General features: G+C 47.6%; 2 protein-coding genes across 2 annotated transcripts in view; both read left to right on the top strand.

The window, feature by feature from the left end:
* Window positions 1-798: 798 nt before the first annotated feature.
* ITPRIPL1 (ITPRIP like 1) lies at window positions 799-2,349 on the top strand (the record flags this gene model as incomplete). The annotated part of the gene is made up of 1 exon (XM_081333627.1): window positions 799-2,349. The coding sequence occupies one exon, from the start codon at window positions 799-801 to the stop codon at window positions 2,347-2,349; it is 1,551 nt and encodes a 516-aa protein (XP_081189753.1).
* Window positions 2,350-13,933: 11,584 nt separating this feature from the next.
* The window catches only part of NCAPH (non-SMC condensin I complex subunit H), a gene marked incomplete at its 5' end in the record, with an annotated part of 28,780 nt that continues 20,525 nt past the window's right edge, over window positions 13,934-22,188 (top strand). Inside the window, 5 exons of the mRNA XM_081333510.1 lie at window positions 13,934-14,166; window positions 14,386-14,479; window positions 15,496-15,588; window positions 16,167-16,305; window positions 17,428-17,549. Of these exons, the coding sequence (XP_081189636.1) occupies window positions 13,934-14,166; window positions 14,386-14,479; window positions 15,496-15,588; window positions 16,167-16,305; window positions 17,428-17,549 (681 nt within the window). The remainder of the gene's footprint in view (window positions 14,167-14,385; window positions 14,480-15,495; window positions 15,589-16,166; window positions 16,306-17,427; window positions 17,550-22,188) is intronic.

Here is a 22,188-nt window from a genome sequence, read left to right as displayed (position 1 = left end):
CCTGTGGGCCATGGCCCAATACCAGTCCATGGCCTGTTGGCCACTGGGACATGGAAACGGCTGGTGAGTGCTTGCACGTATGCATGCACCCTCAGTTGCGCTAGCGCTGCTGTGCAGGCGCTAGCGGCCCTGTTTCTGCATGAATGGAGGCGCTAGCATCACCGCTGTGCACGCACCGCGCACATTTCCCTGCTCATCCCTTTCCCTCCAGGCTGCCAACCTGGAAAGGCTGGGGAGCGCTGGGGTAAGACAGCCAAGATAAATTTGATGGTACAGGTATTCCTCGACTTACAACAGTTCACTTAATGACCCTTCAAAGTTACAACGGGACTAAAAAATGTGACTTATAATCATTTTTCAAAGTTATGACCTTTGTAGCATCCCCAGGGTCATGTAATCAAAATTCAGATGCTTGGAAACTGGTTCATATTTATGACCATCGCTGTGTCCCACCTGATGCCCTTTTGAGACCTTCCGACAAGCAAAGTCAACAGGGAAGCCAGATTCACTCTTAACAACCGGGTTACTAACCTATCAACTGCAATGATTCACTTAACAACTGGAACAAGATAGGTCGTAAAATGGGGCAAAACTCCCTTAACAAATGTCTCACTTAACAACAGAAATTATGGTCTCAATTGCGGTCGTACGTTGAGGACTACCTGTATATATTTTAAAAACCCAATGAATGGCTACATAAGGGCAGCCGTTAGTTTAAAATAATACTTTTCTCTTTCTTGCCTGCCCTTTGAATAGTTTTGTCATTTGTGCTTCCTTCCAGAGACAACTGTTTTAAACATGGCCATAGTCCCTCTACTTTTCCTGGCTGCCCTAGCATTAGTCCATCACCCCCTGTTGGTCAATGACATCACAGATTTGGCCACACTGAATCGTCTCCAGGAGCATGAGGAGCGGCTGACGACAGAAATGGGGCGTCTCCAGGTGGAAATGGACCAAAAGAAGTGGAACTGGGGTCTCAAACAGAACCGGGAGCAATGGATCACCGATGACCAAGAAACAGGCGACGGCACCTGGGATGGCTGGCCTTACGTAGGGCTAGTTATCCTCATCCTGTTTGGGTGCTGCAGACGCACCGCTGAGAAGGAGCCCAATGACGATTCTAGCACAGACAGCTCCAGCAGCACCACCAACGGAGAAGATTTTGAAGACACTGACCAGGAACCTGAGGATTATCAATCCAAGCAAAAATTGCTGGAGACTTTTTATGAGCAGCACATCGAGACGGGAACTGGTGACATGCCCAGCTTGTGTGATTTTGTGGAGATGCTAGTGAATGATTTGATTGAAGAGAGTCGGAATCAAAATTTACTTCTGCTGGAGAACTGCATCGGGGTGGGCAGCGCCTTTGAAGGATGGTCCACGGAGGTTTCAAAGACGTTCTGTATCCTCGTGCCTATATTGCCACCCAAGGGCCATTCCTTTCAAATTGAGACAAGTGACTCTGAGGGTCCTCCGGGTAAGCACGGCCACATCTTGGTAGAGGTAGAGTGCATGTGTAAGAGGGAGAGGCTCCTGGGGGACGTGGTGTGTTCCCTTCATCACCCGGAACGAGAACTGAGCCAAGAAGAGCAAAGCAAGTCCCTTATGCACGTTCTTTGCACCCGTTCCCATTTGGATGCGGAGAAAACCATCCAGTGGTTCCAAGCTTTGGTAAACAAGGTCTGGGATGCTCTCGGTCAGAAGTACAATTTAAGTCTCACCATCCAGGATTCCAACAAAACCTGCCGGCTGAAATTAGAACTTCAATCCAGGAAGGAGATCTTTATCGATATCTTACTCGGAGTGCAGCAAGGAGACTCTCTGATCTTCCTGATCACCCAAGATGACCAAAAAGACAGTCTGAATGGTATGGTTTGGCATAGGACTTTTGCCGTTCAGGAGCTGCTCTTTTTCAAATGGGTGAGCCAGCGCGCTCCCAAGGACAGCTGCCACTTGAAATGTCTTCAGATCCTCATCTTTTTCAGAGAGTCTAGTATCCCAGACAAGAAGAACCCGGTGCTCACAAACTATCACTACAAGACTTGTTTAATGCATCTCTTGCTTTTCCGGCCTCTCTCCTACTGGGAACCAGAGCAAATCGCACAAAGACTTCAGGACCTCCTCTTGCATATGAATACTGCCTTGGAAGAAAAATATCTTGAACACTTCCTCATAGGGAACATCTCTCTGCCTATTCAAATCCCTTTGCCCAAGAGCCTCAGAAGCGCGGTCCCTTTCAACCTTTTTGAGTACTTGGCCCAAGACCCACGCCTTCACGCCGAGGCAATAAATGAGTTTGTGCAGGTTGTAGAGCAGGTGAGGACGCTCTGGTTAGCACCTGAAGAATAGCAACACTCAACTCCGTTTGAAAGGCCAGCTTCCTTTGGCTCTTCCCTGAATTGCATATCCTTGACAGAGCCCAAAAGGTCAGGAGCATTGTCTCCAGCAGTGAAACAAAGATGGATTACATGTCTCACATCCATCGATGATCCTGGAATGGTATTTGGGTATGCTTCAAAATGATCTGGGCAAAGGCCAGTAATACTTCAAAGAGCCCTTCAAGTAGGATTAGCTTCCTAGGGCCAGCTATTCTTCAATATTTTTCTACATTTTAATTCCAGACAAATTTGCTCTATTAGACTCGAAATAAAGATTCCAACAAACTCCGTTCTTAAGCTTCTTATAGCATCTTTCCTGGACTAATAATCTCCTACCAGTTTTCTGAGTTGTCAACTTTTCCAAACCCAAGCTGAGAATGTTCTGTGTCTCAGATGTGAAGGCTGAGGGGCCAGAGATGGGAACTAGTTGGTTCCTAGTTTCTGCAGATAGTCCTTGATTTACCACAATTGAGCCCAAAATTTCTATTGCTAAGCAAGACAGTTAAGTGAATTTTGCCCCCATTTTACAACCCCTTTTGCCATAATTGTTAAGTGAATCACTGCAGTTGTTAAATCAGCAACACAGTTGTTAATATGGCTTCCACGTTGACTTTGCTTGTAAGAAGTTCACAAAAGATGATTCTATGACCCGGGGACACTGCAACCATCATAAATACGAGACAGTTGCCAAGTGCAGGAATTTTGATCACGTAACATGTGGATGCTGCAATGGCTTGGAAGTGTAAAAAATAGTCATGTCACTTTTGGCATGCCACTGTAATTTTGAATAGTCACTAAACAAATGGTTCTGAAGTCAAGCACTATCTGTAGAACTTCTCTCTGTGCTGTAAATGAATCTATAATTATAACCATGATTTGTTAGAATTGTAAGAATTGGCAATGGCTGCTGATACCATCAAATCCAAACTCTGCTCAGTAAAACAATCTCTTTGAACCATCACAGTGTCAGAATCCATTTATATCTCATTTCTAACTATCTCTTCTGAGTTAACCCCAAATCTCATCTCCCCCTGGATTCTGCCATCCCAAGGGAGAGAGGGAACAGGCATGGAGTTTTATGGCTTTCACTTCCTTCCTTAAATGTAACCTTTTGTTTATTCCGCCTGCCTGCTATCCATCACAATATAATCAATTACTCTCTCACTAGGCATTTCCCTCTCATCTTACGGACAACTAAGAAAGGGGGTGGAAAAAGGAGGAATAAAACTCTCTGGAATCTGGTTTGTTTCTCCGGATGAAGTATGAGGAGGGTGGAAACGATCCTGCTGTAAAGGACTGTTATCTCTCCTCTCCCACGAGGGGTTTATCACCTGGAGCTTGGCTGATCCGGAACTGGGCTTTGCTTGGGGACACTTTAAAAATATCGATCTGTGAGGGGATTCCTCAGATCCTGTCTAGCCTGCCTGCTATCTTCTATTTCTTAGTACAAGTTCCTGCTTGGAAAATCTTGTCTCCAAGAGTCCTACTTTCTTAAGATGTGGGCTGAAGTGGGTTCTGACACAGCCAGGGTCTTTTTTTGAAAAGGTGCCTTTTCAGTTCCCAAATCTGATGAGAGACTCACGGTAGTTTTTCTCCTCAGCAGTGGAGTCTGGATTAAAGCGTTCTTGTTGATGCCAGCTATTGAGCCTTTACTTGGAATTCAGAGGATTGCTCACTCCCTTTTTTGATCACTGGCTCTGTCAAACTGCACTCAGGACGCTTCTTCTAATGGTCAAATAAAATTCACCATTCTTTAATTAAGATTGCAGGTAGTCCTCAGCTAACAACCATAACTGGGATTGGAAACTCCATTGCTAAGCAACGTGAAGTGAGAAATCATGTGACAATGCTAACTTACAATTGCAGTTTCTGTCGTGGTTTTTAAGCAAATTGCACCCAGTTGCTAAGCGTGGTGTCAATGGACTGTGACTTGCTACTTTGTGCCCCCTCACCATTGACTTTGCTTGTGGGAAGCTGTCAGGGAAGGTTGCAAATAGCAATCATTTATTTTATTTTATTTAATTAAATTTCTATACCGCCCTATTCCCGAAGGACTCAGGGCGGTTTACAGGGCAGAATAAAATACAATATAAAAAGGATATAGAATTAAAATACATTAAATTAATTAAGCCCAATTAAAACATTTAAAAAGCTAAAACCCCTTCAGTCCAGGCCTGATAGATCAAAAAACCAGGTTTTCAGGTCCCGGCGAAACGAATGCAGATCGGGGGCGGTCCTAAGTTCCACGGGTAAATCATTCCAGAGGGCAGGCGCGCCCACAGAGAATGCTCTTCCCCTAGGAATAACCCGCCGGCATTCCCTAACCGGCGGTATCCTGAGAAGGCCCTCCCTGTGGGAGCGCACGGGACGAAGGGAGCTTGATGCCGGCAGCAGGTGTTCCCTCAGATAACCCGGACCCAAGCCATTAAGGGCTTTAAAGGTCATCACCAGCACCTTGAATCTCACCCAGAGGGCAACTGGAAGCCAATGCAGCTCGTGGAGTAGAGGTGTTACATGGGAGTATCGGGAAGCCCCCATCACAACTCGCGCGGCTGCATTCTGCACCAGTTGAAGCCTCCGAGTGGTCCTCAAGGGCAGCCCCATGTAGACAGCGTTGCAGTAGTCTAAACGGGAGGTCACGAGCGCATGAATGACTGTGCGTAGGGCATCTCGGTCCAGATAGGGTCGCAACTGGCACACCAGGCGAACCTGGGCAAAAGCCCCCCTGGTCACGGCTCCTATATGATCTTCTAAACTGAGCCGTGAATCCAGGAGGACGCCCAATCATGTGACCGTGGGTCTGCTGTGTGACAGCTGCAACTTTGAGGACCGGTTAGAAATCTCCTCGTTCAACACCATTGTATCTTCAAACTGCCAGTGAATGAACGGCAGTTGCTTGTATCATACATTCTGGGATAGGGACGTACAGGGTTCTACGTAACAAGCAGGCTGTATTTTTTTTATGGCAATACCTGACCGTAAAGCCCAACAGTACTGGGAAATCCCAAAGGTGCTTTTCTAAGAGGAACTGGACGGAAGAAGCTTCTTGGATGAGAAGCGAAACGTCTTCAAACAAAAACAAAGTCCAGTTGCCTCTTGAAAAAGCGCCTTTGGGACAACCATGACCTGGATGACCGAGAACCTCCATAGACAGTACTGGAAAAAGATTCAGTGCGGAATGCAAGACATTCTAAAAGTCGTTAATTCTATTCCAAATGAGATATTTTACCATAAATATCTCTTAATCTTAAATATCCTTAATGCAACCTAGAACTAAAGAGAAATTTCCTGACAGTTGGAACAATTAACCAGTGGAATGGCTTCCCTCCAGAAGTTGTGGGGGCTCCATCACTGGAGGTTTTTAAGAAGAGATTGGACAGCCATTTGTCTGAAATGGTCTCCTGCTTGAGGCGGAGATTGGACTAGATCTCCAAATTAATCCACATTCTATTACATTCTTCAAGACACTGCACTTCCTCATAGTTATATATTATATTATATATTAATGGCAGTCAGAATTCCCTTTTCTTGGAAAGAAATCTTTGATTGTTAACTTCCCATTATTTGAAAGCCATACTGCAATGGATATAGCCGAGAATCCTATTTGTACTTCGCTTTTGAAGCATGACAAGCTAGATTACAAAGAAAAAAAAGAACAAATGAAATGATCCTTTTTTCCCTCTACAAAACCATGTGCAGTTTTTCCTAAAGCCCTTTAAAAAAAAAACACCCTTCTGAGTATGCAAGTTATAGGCTGCTCCTGGCAAATAAAGCAGTCACTCTTTTTCAAATACAGGTAGTCCTCGACTTACATCCCACAAGCCCAAACTTCCTGTTGCTAAGCAAGACAGTTGAGTTTTGCCCCCATTTTATCACTGTTCCTGCCACAGTTGTTAAGTTAGCAACACGGCTGCTAAGCGAATCGAGCCCAAAATATACAGTGCTAAGTGAGACAGTTGTTAAAGAGAATTTTGTCCCATTTTGTGATTTTTTCTTGCCACAGTTGTTAAGGGAATGACTGCAGTTTATTTATTTATTTATTTTATTTAGATTTATATACCGCCCTTTCCCCCCCCCCCAGGACTCAGGGCGGTTTAGAGGATATTTAAAAGAAAATCAATACAAAAGTGAAAACAAATTAAAAAAAGATTAAATGAAACCCTGAGGGAAAAAAATAAAAACCCAGTTGTTAAGTTAGCAACGCAGCTGTTGAGGGAACCCGGCTTCCCCCTTGACTTTGCTTGTCAGAAGGTCGTCAAAAGGGGTCACGTGACCCCGGGACACCGCAACCGTCATAAATGCGAGTCAGTTGCCAAGCGTCTGAATTTTGATCAAGGTGAACATGGGGGTTGCTGCAAAGGTGGTAACTATGAAAAACGGTCAAGAGTCACATTTTTCAGTACCATTGCAACTTTGAATGGTCACTAAAGGAACTATTGTTAAGTCGAGGACTACCTGTAAGGTGGTTCCCTTTACCCTTTCTAGCTCTATGCACCCCGTCCATTCCATGTTAACTCCGCCCACCCAATCACGCGCCTTTTCAAATCCGCTCCCTGCGTGATGACGTCACGCATCTCCAGCGCCTGCGCGATGCGGCCGCGGGGCGATTCAAATTAGCGGCGTCTCCAGAGCGAGGAGAATTCATGGCCGACGACGCCGGGGAGGGGATCGTCGCCTGAAGACTACCAGCGGCCGCGACTAGTCCTCCGAGGTCCGGTGAGCGAAACGCCTTGTGGGCTAGAAGGGAATGAAGAAATTAAAAACTCCTGCTGAGGTAAATTCGGCAGGAAGATAGGAAGCGCGCAGAAAAAAGGGCGGGAGAAATGTTGTCTAGGGAACTGCGCGCTGATTGGTTTGACGTGAGGCGGGGCGGGAATGTGAACTGATGGGCTATTCGACGATTCATTCGGCTCAGCTGAGCGCGGCACACTAAACTCGTCGTCTGATTGGCTAAAAGAGCCAGGTTGGGTATTCAAGCCGTTTGAACGGGAGGAAGTGCGCACGCGCTGGATGCCTCGCTTAGTTCTGGTATTTCAACCCGTGTTAACTTGTGAACGTCGGGGTTCTTGAATTCTGACTTGTAACAACCCGAGATCTTGCAGTTGCCCAAAATGCACGTACAATAAACCGAAAGCGACTTTCCCCCGCCCTGCCTCATCCGTCCACGAGTGGGAACTACGACTCCCAGAATGCTTAGCCACGGGATGACTTCCGAGAATTGCAGTTCCGACGTGTTTGTTGAGTATCTGCAGAAGGCTGGGTTGAAGGTTTCTGAAAGCCTCAGGCAGGGGTAGAGAACCTTGGCTCTTTTATGACTTGTGGACTTCAACTCCCAGAATTCCGGAGTCAGCATGGCTGGTTCAGGAATTCTGGGTATTGAAGTCCGCAAGTCATAAAAGAGCCAAGATTCCCTACCCCTGGCCTAAGGGATGCCTGCTGCAAATGACCAAGTGGCAGCCCCATCATGTTTCTATCACTGGAGAAAAGCATGCACAGTTGGAAGGGACCTTGGAGGTCTTCTAGTCCAGCCCCCTGCTCAAGACAGGCAAATGGCTGTCCAATCTCCTCTTAAAAACTTCCAATGATGGAGCACTCAGAGCTTCCAGAGGCAAGCTGTGCCACTGATTGTTTATTGAACATGATTTATCCTGCTTGTGAGTCCAAAAAAGTAATGAAACCATGTCTGCATTTAGGAAAACGAGGCTAAAAGTAACCAAGACGCTGATCCATTAAGTAGCTATTGTAAAAAAGATGTTGAGATTCTGGAAAGAGTACGGAGAAGAGCAACAATGATGATCAGAGGACTGGAAGCTAAAACTTAGAAAGAATGGTTGCTGTATTTGGTTATGTCTAGTTTAATGAAAAGAAGGATGAGGGGTGACATGATAGCAGTCTTCCAATATCTCAGGGGTTGCCACAAAGTGCCTGAAGGAAGGACAAGAAGCAATGGATGGAAACTAATCAAGGAAGAAGCAATCTAGAATTAAAGAGACATTTCCTGACAGTTAGAACAATTAATCACTTGCCTCCAGAAGTTGTGAATGCTTCAACACTGGAAATTTTTAAAGAAGAGACTGGACAACCATTTGTCTGAAATGGTATAGGGCAATGATGGCGAACCTTTTAGAGACCGAGTGCCCAAACTGCGACCCAAAACCCACTTATGTATCATCAGGTGCCAAGTGGCCATGCCCCATTGGGTGGGTGTGGCTGCGGTGGTAAAAACTTCAATCAATTATTCCTACTTTGCAAGATCTTTTTTTTCTCTGTGAGAAGTTGAAATTGATTGATTGACTGAACCTTTTTTTTTTTTGCACACGGCAGCGGAGGCCAAAGGCAAAAATGTTTTATAAAACCCAGCTGAAGGCCTAGGACTGGGCGACGGTGCTCGTGCCAACAGAGAGGGCTCTGTGTGCCACCTGTGGCACGCATGCCATAGGTTCACTACCATGGGTATAGAGTTTTCTGCATGAGCAGGGGGTTGAACTAGAACACAGGTCTGCAACCCGCGGCTCCTGAGCCGCATGCGGTTCTTTCAGCCGTCTCTTATGGCTCCCAGTCTTCTGCCATGTGCAATCCAAAAAAACAAAAAAGTGGGACTAAAAAAGTTCAACCAATCAGTTCAGATATGCAGGGTAGGTGCATATCTCGCCTTGGCTCCACTCTTCAGTCAAATCCTGTTCTGCACATGTGTGCATGTACGCACATGCGCACACATTTTTTGCGGCTCCCAGTTTTTCCTTTTGTGAGGGAACCGGTTCCGAGTGGCTCTTTCACTGTTTCAGGTTGCTGACCCCTGAACTAGAAGATCTCCAAGGTCCCTTCCAACTGTTATTCTGTTCTGTTCAAAGGCAATAGCACTTTATAGTGTTTTACAGCAGTGTCTGAGTGATTTACAAATGTCAGCATATTGCCCTCAACAATTTGGGTCCTCATTTTACCAACCTTGGAAAGATGGCAGGCAGATTCAACTTTGAGCCGGTCAGGATTGAATTGCTGGTTGTGAGTAGAGTAAACGAGGTAGCCGAGCAGAAAATAAATTGCAGGCTAAAAACCTACTGGGGCAAGACAACGTTTTCCATTAGGTTGGGGAGCACTCAAGGCAGGTTTCTGAAGGCAGCGTCTCTTCTCCATTTCCCTTATCTTAGAGATAAGCCTTTGAGGCATGTATAATGCCTCCTTAAGTAACACCAGCTGCCTGCAATTAGTGCAGGTTCGCATCCCACCAGGCTCAAGGTTGACTCAGCCTTCCATCCTTCCAAGGTAGGTAAAATGAGGACCCAGATTGTTGGGGGCAATTAAGCTGACTTTGTAATAATGCCGCTGGGGTGTGTGTGAAAGCCCTAATAAGCAGGCATATACATAGAATGAAGGCTACTGCTAAGCTTGTAAGCCGCCCTGAGTCTTCGGAGAAGGGCGGGATATAAATGGAATTAAAATAAAATAAATAAATAAAATAACAGCTAGAGCAGGTTGTGGTAAGGCACTGGTTTCTATTGGAATTGAGTGATCTTGGCTTTTGTTTTTTAGATTTTTAATCCTGCCTTTTTCATATACAACTTGAGGTGGCAAATGTATCTCATACTTCTCCCTCCTGTTTTCCCCACAACAACCCTGTTAGGTGCACTGCTTTGAGAGAGTTGACTGGCCCAAAGTCACCTGGCGGGTTTATAAGAATGCAAAGCCTCCTGATTTCTAAGCCACAATTTTAGCTACTACAGATAGTTCTTGACTTAACAATCACAACTGAGCCCATGCACATCACCCACTAGCCTTGGCAATGCCTGATCTCGTTAAATCCCACATGCTACTTCTGTCTTTCTAAGTTAACAATTATTTTGTAATGGCTACTCCATCCCTTCAAGGTTTTCTTCATAATCTTACTGAACTCGGTTTTCTGGGAAGCCTATCGAACAGTGTCTATGTCAGGGATGGTCCCTTGTCACATTCTCGGTGCTGCTGTCAGGCCTGCCAGCACTTAAACCTCTCTGTTTAGAGGTTTGTAAATCTGTCAGAGTGCTGTAAAACATTACAAAGCAGTATATAAGTCTAAGTGCTATTGCTACTGCTACTTAATGGATCTCCCCAAGAGCTTAAATGGACTCCAGAAGATGGTAGAGGACAGGAAGGCCTGGAGGAACGTTGCCCATAGGGTCGCGATGGGTCGGACACGACTTCGCAGCTAACAACAACAACAACTTAATGGATCTGCAGCTTAGTTACTTTTAGCCTCTTTCTCCTAAATGCAGCGATCCGTTGGCTCCATTTGTTGAAAAAGGTATACCGTATATACTTGAGTATAAGCCGAATTTTCAGCCCACTTTTTGGGCTGAAAAATTCCACTTCGGCTTATACTCCAGTCAACAAAAAAACTTACCGAGGACTTGTGCGCGGCCGAGGCTTTGGTGCTTCCGGGATCGTGCGCACCTCTCCCAAGCCACCGCCGTCCGAGACCTGCCGAGGTTTGGGGAGGTTTGGGCACCTCCCCAAACCTCCCCAAACGTCGGCAGGTCTCCGTTCCTCCTGCCGAGGTTTGGGGAGGTTTGGGCGCCTCCCCAAACCTCCCCAGGTCTCCGTTCCTCCGCGCAGACCTGCCGACGTTTGGGGAGGTTTGGGCGCCTCCCCAAACCTCCCCAAACGTCGGCAGGTCTCCGTTCCTCCTGCCGACGTTTGGGGAGGTTTGGGCGCCTCCCCAAACCTCCCCAGGTCTCCGTTCCTCCGCGCAGACCTGCCGACGTTTGGGGAGGTTTGGGCGCCTCCCCAAATGTCGGCAGGTCTCCGTTCCTCCTGCCGACGTTTGGGGAGGTTTGGGCACCTCCCCAAACCTCCCCAGGTCTCCGTTCCTCCGCGCAGACCTGCCGACGTTTGGGGAGGTTTGGGCGCCTCCCCAAACCTCCCCAGGTCTCCGTTCCTCCTGCCGACGTTTGGGGAGGTTTGGGCGCCTCCCCAGGTCTCCGTTCCTCCGCGCAGACCTGCCGACGTTTGGGGAGGTTTGGGCGCCTCCCCAAACCTCCCCAAACGTCGGCAGGTCTCCGTTCCTCCTGCCGACGTTTGGGGAGGTTTGGGCACCTCCCCAAACCTCCCCAGGTCTCCGTTCCTCCGCGCAGACCTGCCGACATTTGGGGAGGTTTGGGCGCCTCTCCAAACCTCCCCAAACCTCCCCAGGTCTCCGTTCCTCCTGCCGACGTTTGGGGAGGTTTGGGCGCCTCCCCAAACCTCCCCAGGTCTCCGTTCCTCCGCGCAGACCTGCCGACGTTTGGGGAGGTTTGGGCGCCTCCCCAAACCTCCCCAAACGTCGGCAGGTCTCCGTTCCTCCTGCCGACGTTTGGGGAGGTTTGGGCGCCTCCCCAAACCTCCCCAGGTCTCCGTTCCTCCGCGCAGACCTGCCGACGTTTGGGGAGGTTTGGGCGCCTCTCCAAACCTCCCCAAACGTCGGCAGGTCTCCGTTCCTCCTGCCGACGTTTGGGGAGGTTTGGGCACCTCCCCAAACCTCCCCAGGTCTCCGTTCCTCCGTGCAGACCTGCCGACGTTTGGGGAGGTTTGGGCGCCTCCCCAAACCTCGGCAGGTCTCCGTTCCTCCGCGCAGACCTGCCGACGTTTGGGGAGGCACCCAAACCTCCCCAAACGTCGGCAGGTCTGCGCGGAGGAACGGAGACCTGGGGAGGTTTGGGGAGGCGCCCAAACCTCCCCAAACGTCGGCAGGAGGAACGGAGACCTGGGGAGGTTTGGGGAGGCGCCCAAACCTCCCCAAACGTCGGCAGGTCTGCGCGGAGGAACGGAGACCTGGGGAGGTTTGGGGAGGCGCCCAAACCTCCCCAAACGTTGGCAGGAGGAACGGAGACCTGCCGACGTTTGGGGAGGCGCCCAAACCTCCCCAAACGTCGGCAGGTCTGCGCGGAGGAACGGAGACCTGGGGAGGTTTGGGGAGGCGCCCAAACCTCCCCAAACGTCGGCAGGAGGAACGGAGACCTGGGGAGGTTTGGGGAGGCGCCCAAACCTCCCCAAACGTCGGCAGGTCTGCGCGGAGGAACGGAGACCTGGGGAGGTTTGGGGAGGTGCCCAAACCTCCCCAAACGTCGGCAGGTCTGCGCGGAGGAACGGAGACCTGGGGAGGTTTGGGGAGGCGCCCAAACCTCCCCAAACGTCGGCAGGAGGAACGGAGACCTGGGGAGGTTTGGGGAGGCGCCCAAACCTCCCCAAACGTCGGCAGGTCTGCGCGGAGGAACGGAGACCTGGGGAGGTTTGGGGAGGTGCCCAAACCTCCCCAAACGTCGGCAGGAGGAACGGAGACCTGCCGACGTTTGGGGAGGTTTGGGGAGGCGCCCAAACCTCCCCAAACGTCGGCAGGTCTGCGCGGAGGAACGGAGACCTGCCGACGTTTGGGGAGGTTTGGGGAGGCGCCCAAACCTCCCCAAACGTCGGCAGGAGGAACGGAGACCTGCCGACGTTTGGGGAGGTTTGGGGAGGCGCCCAAACCTCCCCAAACGTCGGCAGGTCTGCGCGGAGGAACGGAGACCTGCCGACGTTTGGGGAGGTTTGGGGAGGTGCGCGCGCACCTCCCCAAACCTCCCCAAACGTCGGCAGGTCTCCGGACGGCGGCGGCTTGGGAGAGGTGCGCGCGATCCTGGAAGCACCGAAGCCTCGGCCGCGCGCAAGTCCTCGGTAAGCTCCGGGCGGTCACTTGCTTCGCGTCTCCTGAGGGAAGGGGGGGCGACTGGAGCGGGCGTGTTTCCTCGCCTGCTGGGCGCCGCGATTTGCCCGGGGAATGCGCGGGCCCCGAATGGCAGCGTGGAGCGAGGAAGCGGACAGCCAGGGCTTCCCCGAGAGCCGCGGCCACACAGGGTATTCCTGTGTATTCAGGCTTGCAAAATGGCGGATCGAGCCTCTGCTGGCGGCAGAGGCTTGCAGAGCGCGGATCCAGCCTCCGCCGGCGGCGGAGGCTTGCAGAACGGCGGATCGGCTTATACTCGAGTCAACAACTTTTCCCAGTTTTTGGGGGTGAAATTGGGGGTCTCGGCTTATACTCGAGTCGGCTTATACTCAAGTATATACGGTAATTTTATTAGAAGTCAAGTGTATTGCCATAATGCACAGCCAGAACTGAGAATTGTGCACCAAAATCCCTAAGTTCAACTTTTTCCTCCCTTAATTGCCTTGCATCGCTGACCTCCCCATGGCCAATCATGTTCAAGTAAGATGTTTTCAGAAGGGACATTTCAAATGTATGTTGGTATGCAGCTGCCTTCTTCTCCCAGCAGGGTGTCCTTGAAGCAGCATCTCGGGGAGATACAGAAGTTACTTTCGCTTTTCCCCTCCCTTCCACCCTCCCCAGAGTTCATGGCAGTTAGGACTGCATGTTAGCGAAGCACACAAACAAACACAAGGCAGTTGAGAGCTGCTCAGTTCCAGCACCCTATCCAACATTGTCAGAAGTGAGGATTGCTGAACGTTTTCCCTAGGCCTACAAATTTCCAGTCTAATTGTAAATGGTCTGGATTCCTGGCCTATCAGCTTAGAACCTCAGTCTGAATATGTTTATTTTTTTGCTAGTGATCATGAGCTTTTCAACACCACAGTCTGCTGGCTCCAAGGGTGATGCCTCTTCCGACAGTCAGTTTGTATCCCCTGGCACCAGGCGACAGCCGCTCAGTGCCTCTGGCACCCCAGTGCTGCAGAACTGCCCACAGAACGATGATGAACGGGAGAGGAAACAGCGGAGACGCTCCAGAGTGTTGGATCTACAGTTTAGCACTGAATCGCCTCTGTCCATACAGTCTCCAGTTAACAAGTAAGAGCAATTTTTACACACATAAACACACCTGCCAAAAAAAAAAGTGACTGTGCCATTGCACTAGAATACGCAATGGAGATTAGGATTTGCTTTGAAGCTTTTAAGGAGCTGTAAGCATGATTAGTTTACAGAAATGGGCCACTTCAAGGATGGATGGATGGATGGAGAGAGAGAGCGAGCCTTGTCAAAGTCCACATGTCTGCATTTGTCTTGTAGGCAAGCAGAGACATCGCTGCCAGCAATCCCACAACTGTCCAATACTCAGATTGCAGATCATTACTCCACGTGTGTCAAGCTTTCAGCAGAAAATGTGAGTTAAACTTCTACTGTAGAAAAGAACTGTTCAGACTTGCTACCATTAGGACTGTGTATTCCATGAAAGCTCGCAACATTTTTGGCATTTCACTTGACTGCAGGAATTGTGACTTTTTTATTGATATATGTGTGTATGATATCCACTTTTGTTTTGTAGAATTCAAGTCTGTTCACATAATGCTCCCTCTTATTTTATTTATTTTTCCTCCAGAGCAGCATCTGTGGGGTGAGTGGTCTGAGACAGAGTAACCGGTACAAGGACACATGTGCAGCTCTGTTAATATATATATTGCTTACGTGTTAAAATATACTGGTGGTCCATGTATGATATGCCACACGCTAAATAAATACCCGTGCAGCTTTCATGCCCAAGGAAGGACCAGAATTCCCAGTCTCTTCGGTTCTGCTCTAGCAACTTAATTGCTGCATCAAACTTTCTTAGGTTTCTTTATTGTAAAACAATAAATCAAAACAAGTTTTAAAAAATGTTGTGCCTGAAAAACACGGGGTATATATAATGAAATCTCAAAATAAGGAAGGGCCTAACACAGACCTGAGCCACATGTATGGATTCCTTTTTTTATAAAGGCGATTGCTTTTTTTTTTTTTTTGCAATTTATGTATGTTTTTGCACGCATACCAACACACCTTCACAGCCCTTTTGGTTTGGCCCTCCACAACAGTTTCTGACGTGGCCCATTGGGAAAATTAATTGCCCCAGCAGGATCTTCAGAAACCCAGGCCTATATCCAGCTTAAGTCCCTACCCTCCCTCTCTTTAAGGCAGGGCTTGTGATAGTTTTGTTGTGGTTCACTTATAGTCCTAACTATTGGTGGCATTTCATATTGAGGGGTGCTACTCAATTTTAGGCAAGAAATCCAACATCTTAAGATTATGGCTTGGTATTTCAGAGGTGAGAGTGCTGAACTTTTTTGAGCTTGGTGATGCACACCGTTGTAGGCATTCTTAAAACATATTGTTCACCACCTTTAATTGTGTCTTTCTTTCCAGAAAATCACCACAAAGAATGCATTTGGCTTACACCTCATTGACTATATGACTGAAATACTCAAGCAGAAAGATTCTGAAGTCACCAACTTCAAGGTTGGTTTTTTCCCTAATTCGGCTTACTTTGATGTACATAGAATACGAACAGCAAATGCTGGGTTATCTTTCATACTGCTTGTTGTGCATGACTGGCTTGAAAAACTGTGATGAACACAAAACTACCCTTTCCTGCTGGTTACATTCTTTTCGGAAGAGCCCGCCCCTTCCAATACCTGGGCAGTATGCTAGAGATTGTGCCATTTATGGAACAAATATATCTGGAAGTCTGCTGTAGGAAATAAAGATCAGCCATCTCCCCCACCCTACAAGCAGGGGGATTTGTCTACATTCTATTTGCTTCTGAGACTCCTGGGGCCTATTGTATGTTCAAGGAAAGACTGCAATATTGTTGAAATATGAAAACAATGGCTAATATTCCTGGCCCTATTTCTAAATGAAGCTGATCTTCCATGTTGGTTTTGAAAGCCCTAGTTCCAAGTGAACAGGCAGAGGAGAAAAGGCAGAGAATAGAAGCTCTGTTTGTATTCTTTTGGCTATTAACTCAAAGACATTTAAGGCATAAACTCTAGCACCAGGTTGGGGTCTATCTCATTTCTCTAAATTTGCTTTTACAGGTAGCAGCTGGTACCCTAGATGCCAGCACAAAGATCTATGCAGTGAGAGTGGATGCTGTCCATGCAGATGTTTATCGCGTCCTTGGAGGGCTGAGCAGAGATTCTGCAGCTGCCGAGACTGAGAATAACCAGGATACAGGTGGGCCTTTTGTTGCCATTAACAGAGCCTATAATTTGGAATAGCTTAGCTCTTGGAAGCCTCTCCTCGCTCCCTAAGATTCTTCTCTCCTATTTGTAGGATTTTTTTTTTGTCATTTCCTTTGCTTATTTGACCATCAGAACAAAAAACCTGGAGCATTGCAGCAGGTCACATTCACTTTACCGAGCAAATTGGATCAACCCATCTATTTTTTCCCCCCATTTTTTTTAAAATTAATTTTCCATTATTACATTTGATTAGTGCTTAATAAACATTGTGTTGTCTGGGTTAATTTGTTTGCTTAATAATACAAATTACATTTTCCCAACCATTGATAAAATGGCTGTTTGAAAATATTCTGTATCTTCTTTCTCTTTGATCCTCAATGTAAGTCTGTCCATTTCAGCACAGTCCAATGTCTTCAACCATCTATTTTGGTAACAAGTATGATATTTAAATCATATTGGGAAACCTTTGGGCACCTTTGGGACACCTAGCTTCAGACTGAGAGAGGCAGAAAGCAAAATGGGTGGTCTGTGTCATGAATATAAAGGACACAGGATTCTTGAATTTTTTTTATTGCTTTAAGGGGGATTTGCTTTTTCTGTTTTCCTTAACTACGTTAAGTCAGATCTTAAAAATGGCACAACAATGTACATTCCCATTTCAAAACAAAAGGAAATTGTGTCATCCATTTTTGACTAGGGTTTGGGCTGTTTGCAACCCTGGAGCTGTCAATTGCTGACTTCAGATATAGGAGAGAGGCTTTGCTTTGTGTCACCTCTGGAGCAGAAAAGCAAAAGTAATAGAAAAGTTTTAACTTTTTCTTGCAAATAACACATGCAAGATCCAGACCCAACGCAGCACTGGAGCATCGTTGTTAACGGGCACCATATTATTTTTCACAGTAGTATTGTATTAGGGCACCCAAAGCAGAATTTGGATAATGAGTTTTGCTTGAAAGCATTTTTTTTCTCCTAATAAGTGAATTAAAAAAAACACACCAATAGCTGGGATGTTGGATTTTCGCACTACATCGTATTTGACAATAGTTTCAGCAAGCTTTGGCTAAAGTGCTGCAGAAAAATTCCACCCGGGGCCCCTGGACTTTCCTTTTTCTAGGTGGCGGAAAGGAGGATTTGGAGCATTCTAAGAAGCCTTCGATTAAGAGGAAGCCCCTGTACAAAACCATTGAACAAAATTTGAATAACATCAATGTCTCCGAGACGGATCGCAAGTGTGAGGTGAGAGGTCTGTGAAAATGACTTTCCTTGTCCCTGCATTGATGCCTTACACGGGGACAGTTTGTACAAGATTGGTTGCAGAAACAGAAGGTGTGAAGGACGGGCCATGGAGAGGCAGAAAGGCTGTGCTCTTCTGTGGCCATCATGTTAGAACTGCCCTTCTGATCATTGAAGAAGCAGCCTGCGTCCCTATCAGCCAAGCTGGCGCTCAATTTTATGATTTTCTGGTAGCGAAAAGGAGATACTCGGAGGCTTCAACTGGTGCAGAATGCGGCCGCGCGAGTTGTGATGGGGGTCTCCCGATACTCCCATGAAATTCAAGGTGCTGGTCATCACCTATAAAGCCCTATATGGCTTGGGTCCGGGGTATCTGAGGGAACACCTGCTGCCGGCATCAAGTTCCCTTCGTCCAGTGCGCTCCCACAGGGAGGGTCTCCTCAGGGTCCCACGGGTAAGAGATTGCTGGCGGGTAACACCCAGGGATAGGGCCTTCTCAGTGGGGGTGCCTGCCCTTTGGAACCAGCTGCCCGCGGAGCTGAGGACTGCCCCCGACCTCCGTTCATTCTGCCGGGACCTGAAGACCTGGCTCTTCGAGCTCTCTGGCCCAGGCTGAGGATTAATTTATTTTAATCGGGGGTTTTATTTGTACAGGGATAAATTTAATCTTTTTTAAACTTGGTTTTTAACTTTTGTATTTTTGGTTTTTAATTCCCTGTAAACCGCCCTGAGTCCTTCGGGAAAGGGCGGTATATAAATGTAATAAAATAAATAAATAAATAAATACTTCTGCTTCTTTTAAGTCTGATGGGCTCTGTGTTTGATACATAGAAGGATGTTTTCCCATTTATGGGCAGGGCAAACAACAATTTAAGCCCTCTTTACCCCTTAATATCATTAAAAGTAAATGCAGGAGAGCAAGGTAACCTTCACACAAGTCAGCCCTCCCTCCTCATATCGCGGGACCCCTCAGCCCTGTCACCGATATCCACGTGTGAAATATGGACATCTACAAGAGAAAAATACCCTCCATTTGAGCTTAGAATTTTATTGCGCAGGAGCTCCTGTTGGAAGCTCATTCCATGAAAGATCCAGTGTGTGGACGTTGGTAGGGAAACCGAGAAGCTTTGTACTTTTGAAGATGGCATATTGAGCTCATTCCCAAACTGCAAGGTTTTACCCATATTATGCTTGTATATGATGAAGATGTTATCCATATAGTTGTGTCTGACTGATGGTGACTGTATGGGCCAGGTCTCTCCACATCTTCCGATCTTGTGCCGGCTTTGATGGTGTCCAGCCGCCATGTTCTTTAGCAGCTTGTTTCCTTTGACCGCTAACTTCTCCAAACGTAATTGCTTTCTCCAGTGAATTCCCTTGCATGACATGGCCAAAGTAAGTGAGTTGCTGTTAGGCGCTCCCCTACTTGCTTGTTAGACGCCTTTGCTGACCGAGGAATGCTTGCATATACTGCAAAGTATCGGTTGATACTTGATGCGACCTCTGGAACGGCAGTCTTTAAATAATAGTTGACTTACTTGTTGATGTTAGATGCTTTCTAAATCTGTTTGGTTGAATCCTGGGTGATGCTGGACTAGATGTCAACGCTGCTAACATCGGATGTTCTTGCTTTGACAAGATGGAAACGTAGCCATCTTTTCTCTTTCGCTTTTAGAGTTAGATGATGCTGGGAGGGAATGTGTGGTTGAGAGTCCAGTTAGTCCAGTGATGGCGAACCTTTTAGTCACCGAGTGCCCCAAACCTGCCCCATCTCCTGCCCACCCACTCCACCTCTGCCCTGCCTGCCCGCAGGGCCACCTACCACCTCCATGGCCTGCTGCAGATCGCCCCGGCGGCCCTGCAGCACCATGGCAGCCATACCCTCCACCTGCACCCTGCAGCATCATCTGCGGGCGATGGGGCACAAGGGTGGAGTCTTGTTTCTGCTGCCTGGATGACATGTACTTGGCTGCGCTGCTCTGCGCGGGCCGTGCCCAGGGGTGACTCTCCTCCGGGGGGGGGCTGCTGGTGAGGAGGGTGCCACAAGGCCAGGCAAGGCTGGGGCAACGGTGCGCGTGCCCACAGAGAGGTCTCTGAGTGCCACCTTTGGCACACGTGCCATAGGTTCTCTACCACTGAGTTAGTCATAACAATAATAACTCAGCCGTGGGAATCCAAGGTTATTGCGCCCAGAGCTGATAAAGATTTGGCGGGCTGGAGAGCTGGGGAGAAAGCCTGCGCTTCAAGCTAATTGGGGAATGTGATTTATGACTGTTAATTGAAGGAGGGAATTGTGCTTTGTGCCCAAGCGAGGGGAATTCAGTTTTGGCTTTAACTATGTAGTGCCGATACTTTGTTTCTTGAATAGACGATTCTTTAAGGTAAACAATGCCTCGAAGTTCTTTTAAAGAGTTTCATCTGTCGGAACCAGGACACTAGATAGACTATCAGCCTGGAATAGCAGAGATGTTCTTATATTATGCAAGGAGCCCCATATTTTAGACCAGGTGATCTACCATGCAGTTCAAATTCCATTTTAGGATTAGAATCTCATAAGACAAATAATACGACCCTAATAAAATAATATAATCACTGTTTTAAAGGTGACACCATTTTTTAATTGATTTTACTGGAAGTAAAGGATACATTCTGAATTTTGGGGGAGTTGTTTTTCTTGAGAGAAAAGATTTCTGTTGAGTGATACCAATCAGTGATATCAATTATATACAACTATACATTTATTTATTTATTTATTTATTTATTTATTTATTTATTTATTTATTTATTTTATTAGATTTATATACCGCCCTTCTCCAAAGGACTCGGGGTGGTGTACAGGGCAATTAAAACATGGCATACAAAGTTAAAAATAAATTAAATTTAGCCCCAAACCCAGTAAATCAAATTCTAAAATTTAACACCCCAATCCCTCAGTCCAGGCCGGCAAGCTCGAATAACCAGGTTTTCTGGTCACGGCAGAAAGAGCGAAGGTCGTGAGCCATCCGGAGCTCAACAGGGAGCTGATTCCAGAGGGCAGGCGCGCCCACAGAGAATGCTCTCCCCCTGGGGGCCGCCAGTCGACATTCCCTGACCGACAGCACCCTGAGGAGGCAGAAGGTGCTCCCATAAATAATCCAGACCCATGTCATTTAGGGCTTTGTAGGTCATCACCAGCGCCTTGAATCTCACCTGGAGGGCAACTGGGAGCCAATGCAGCTCGCAGAGAAAAGGTGTTACATGGAAGTATCGGGAGACCCCCATCACAATTCGCGCGGCCGCATTCTGCACCAGCTGGAGCCTCCGAGTGGTCCTCAAGGGCCATGTAAAGAGCATTGCAGTAGTCTATTCGAGAGGTCACGAGCGCATGAGTGACTGTACCTAGGGCATCTCGGTCCAGATAGGGCTGCAGCTGGCACACCAGGCGAACCTGGGCAAAAGCCCCCCTGGTCACAGCTCCAATGTGATCTTCCAAACTGAGCTGTGAGTCAAGGAGGACGCCCAAGTTGCGAGCCCTATCTACTGGGGGTAACACCTCACCCCCCATAGTTAAAGAATAGGCTGGATTACCCGAGATGCCGGTACGTACAACCACTCGGTCTTATCGGGATTAAGTCCAAGCCTGTTCCTCCCCATTCAGACCCAAACCGCCTCCAGGCAACGGGACATCACGTCGAGGGCATCACTGGGTTGATTATATACAACTATAGGAATATATGATGTTTTTTTCAAGGAATAGGGATATTCTTTATTGGCCAAATGGGAGTCGACACACAAGTATCATCAATATTCATGGTACCATTGTTTTCCAAAGGGCATACATATTTATATTTTTAAAACTACGTTCAGGTCTATTTTATATGTTGTTAAGAATGTTGATGCAAGAACAGTTGCAAACAGAACAGAATATGCAGACCTATTCATCTTTGCCCTGGCCCAGGGAAAATGGAAAACCACGTGTTTTCAGGATCCGCTCCTTGTCTGCAGAGTCAGTCCAGGGCATAGCTTGGACTTAAGGCAGGCCCATTATAGTGAATGCCGAACTGCCTTTCAGCCAGCAAGTGTCCCTGTCCAGAGAACCTTCAGAATTGGAAAAGAAGTCACATATTCATCTTTGCCCTGGCTTGGCCTACGCTATGTTTAGTTTAGTTTCGTTTATTAGACTTATATACCGCCCTTCTCCCGTAGGACTCAGGGCGGTTCACAAGGTTTTCTAAAAGAAACAATACTACAATTACAAAAGTTAAAACAATGAAAATGATTATATTAAACCTTGAATATAAAAAACCTAGTTAAAACCAGTTAAAACCCCAATTAATACCCTCAGTCCAGGCCAGAAAGCTCAAAGAGCCAGGTCTTCAGGTCCCGGTGGAATGAACGGAGGTCAGGGGCAGTCCTAAGCTCTACAGGCAGCTGGTTCCAAAGGGCCGGCGCACCCACAGAGAAGGCCCTCCCCCTGGGTATTGTCCACCGGTAATCTCTTACCGGCGGTACCCTGAGAAGACCCTCCCTGTGGGAGCACACAGGACAAAAGGAGTTTGATGCCGGCAGCAGGTGATCCCTCAAATATCCCGGACCCAAGCCATTTAGGGCTTTGTAGGTCATCACCAGCACCTTGAATCTCACCCGGAGGGCAACTGGGAGC

The sequence above is a fragment of the Vipera berus genome (genome assembly GCF_964194415.1).
Source record: "Vipera berus genome assembly, chromosome: 8".
Lineage (NCBI taxonomy): Eukaryota > Metazoa > Chordata > Lepidosauria > Squamata > Viperidae > Vipera > Vipera berus.
Note: the sequence above shows the minus strand (reverse complement) of the source record. Positions and strands in the feature narration are given on the sequence as shown.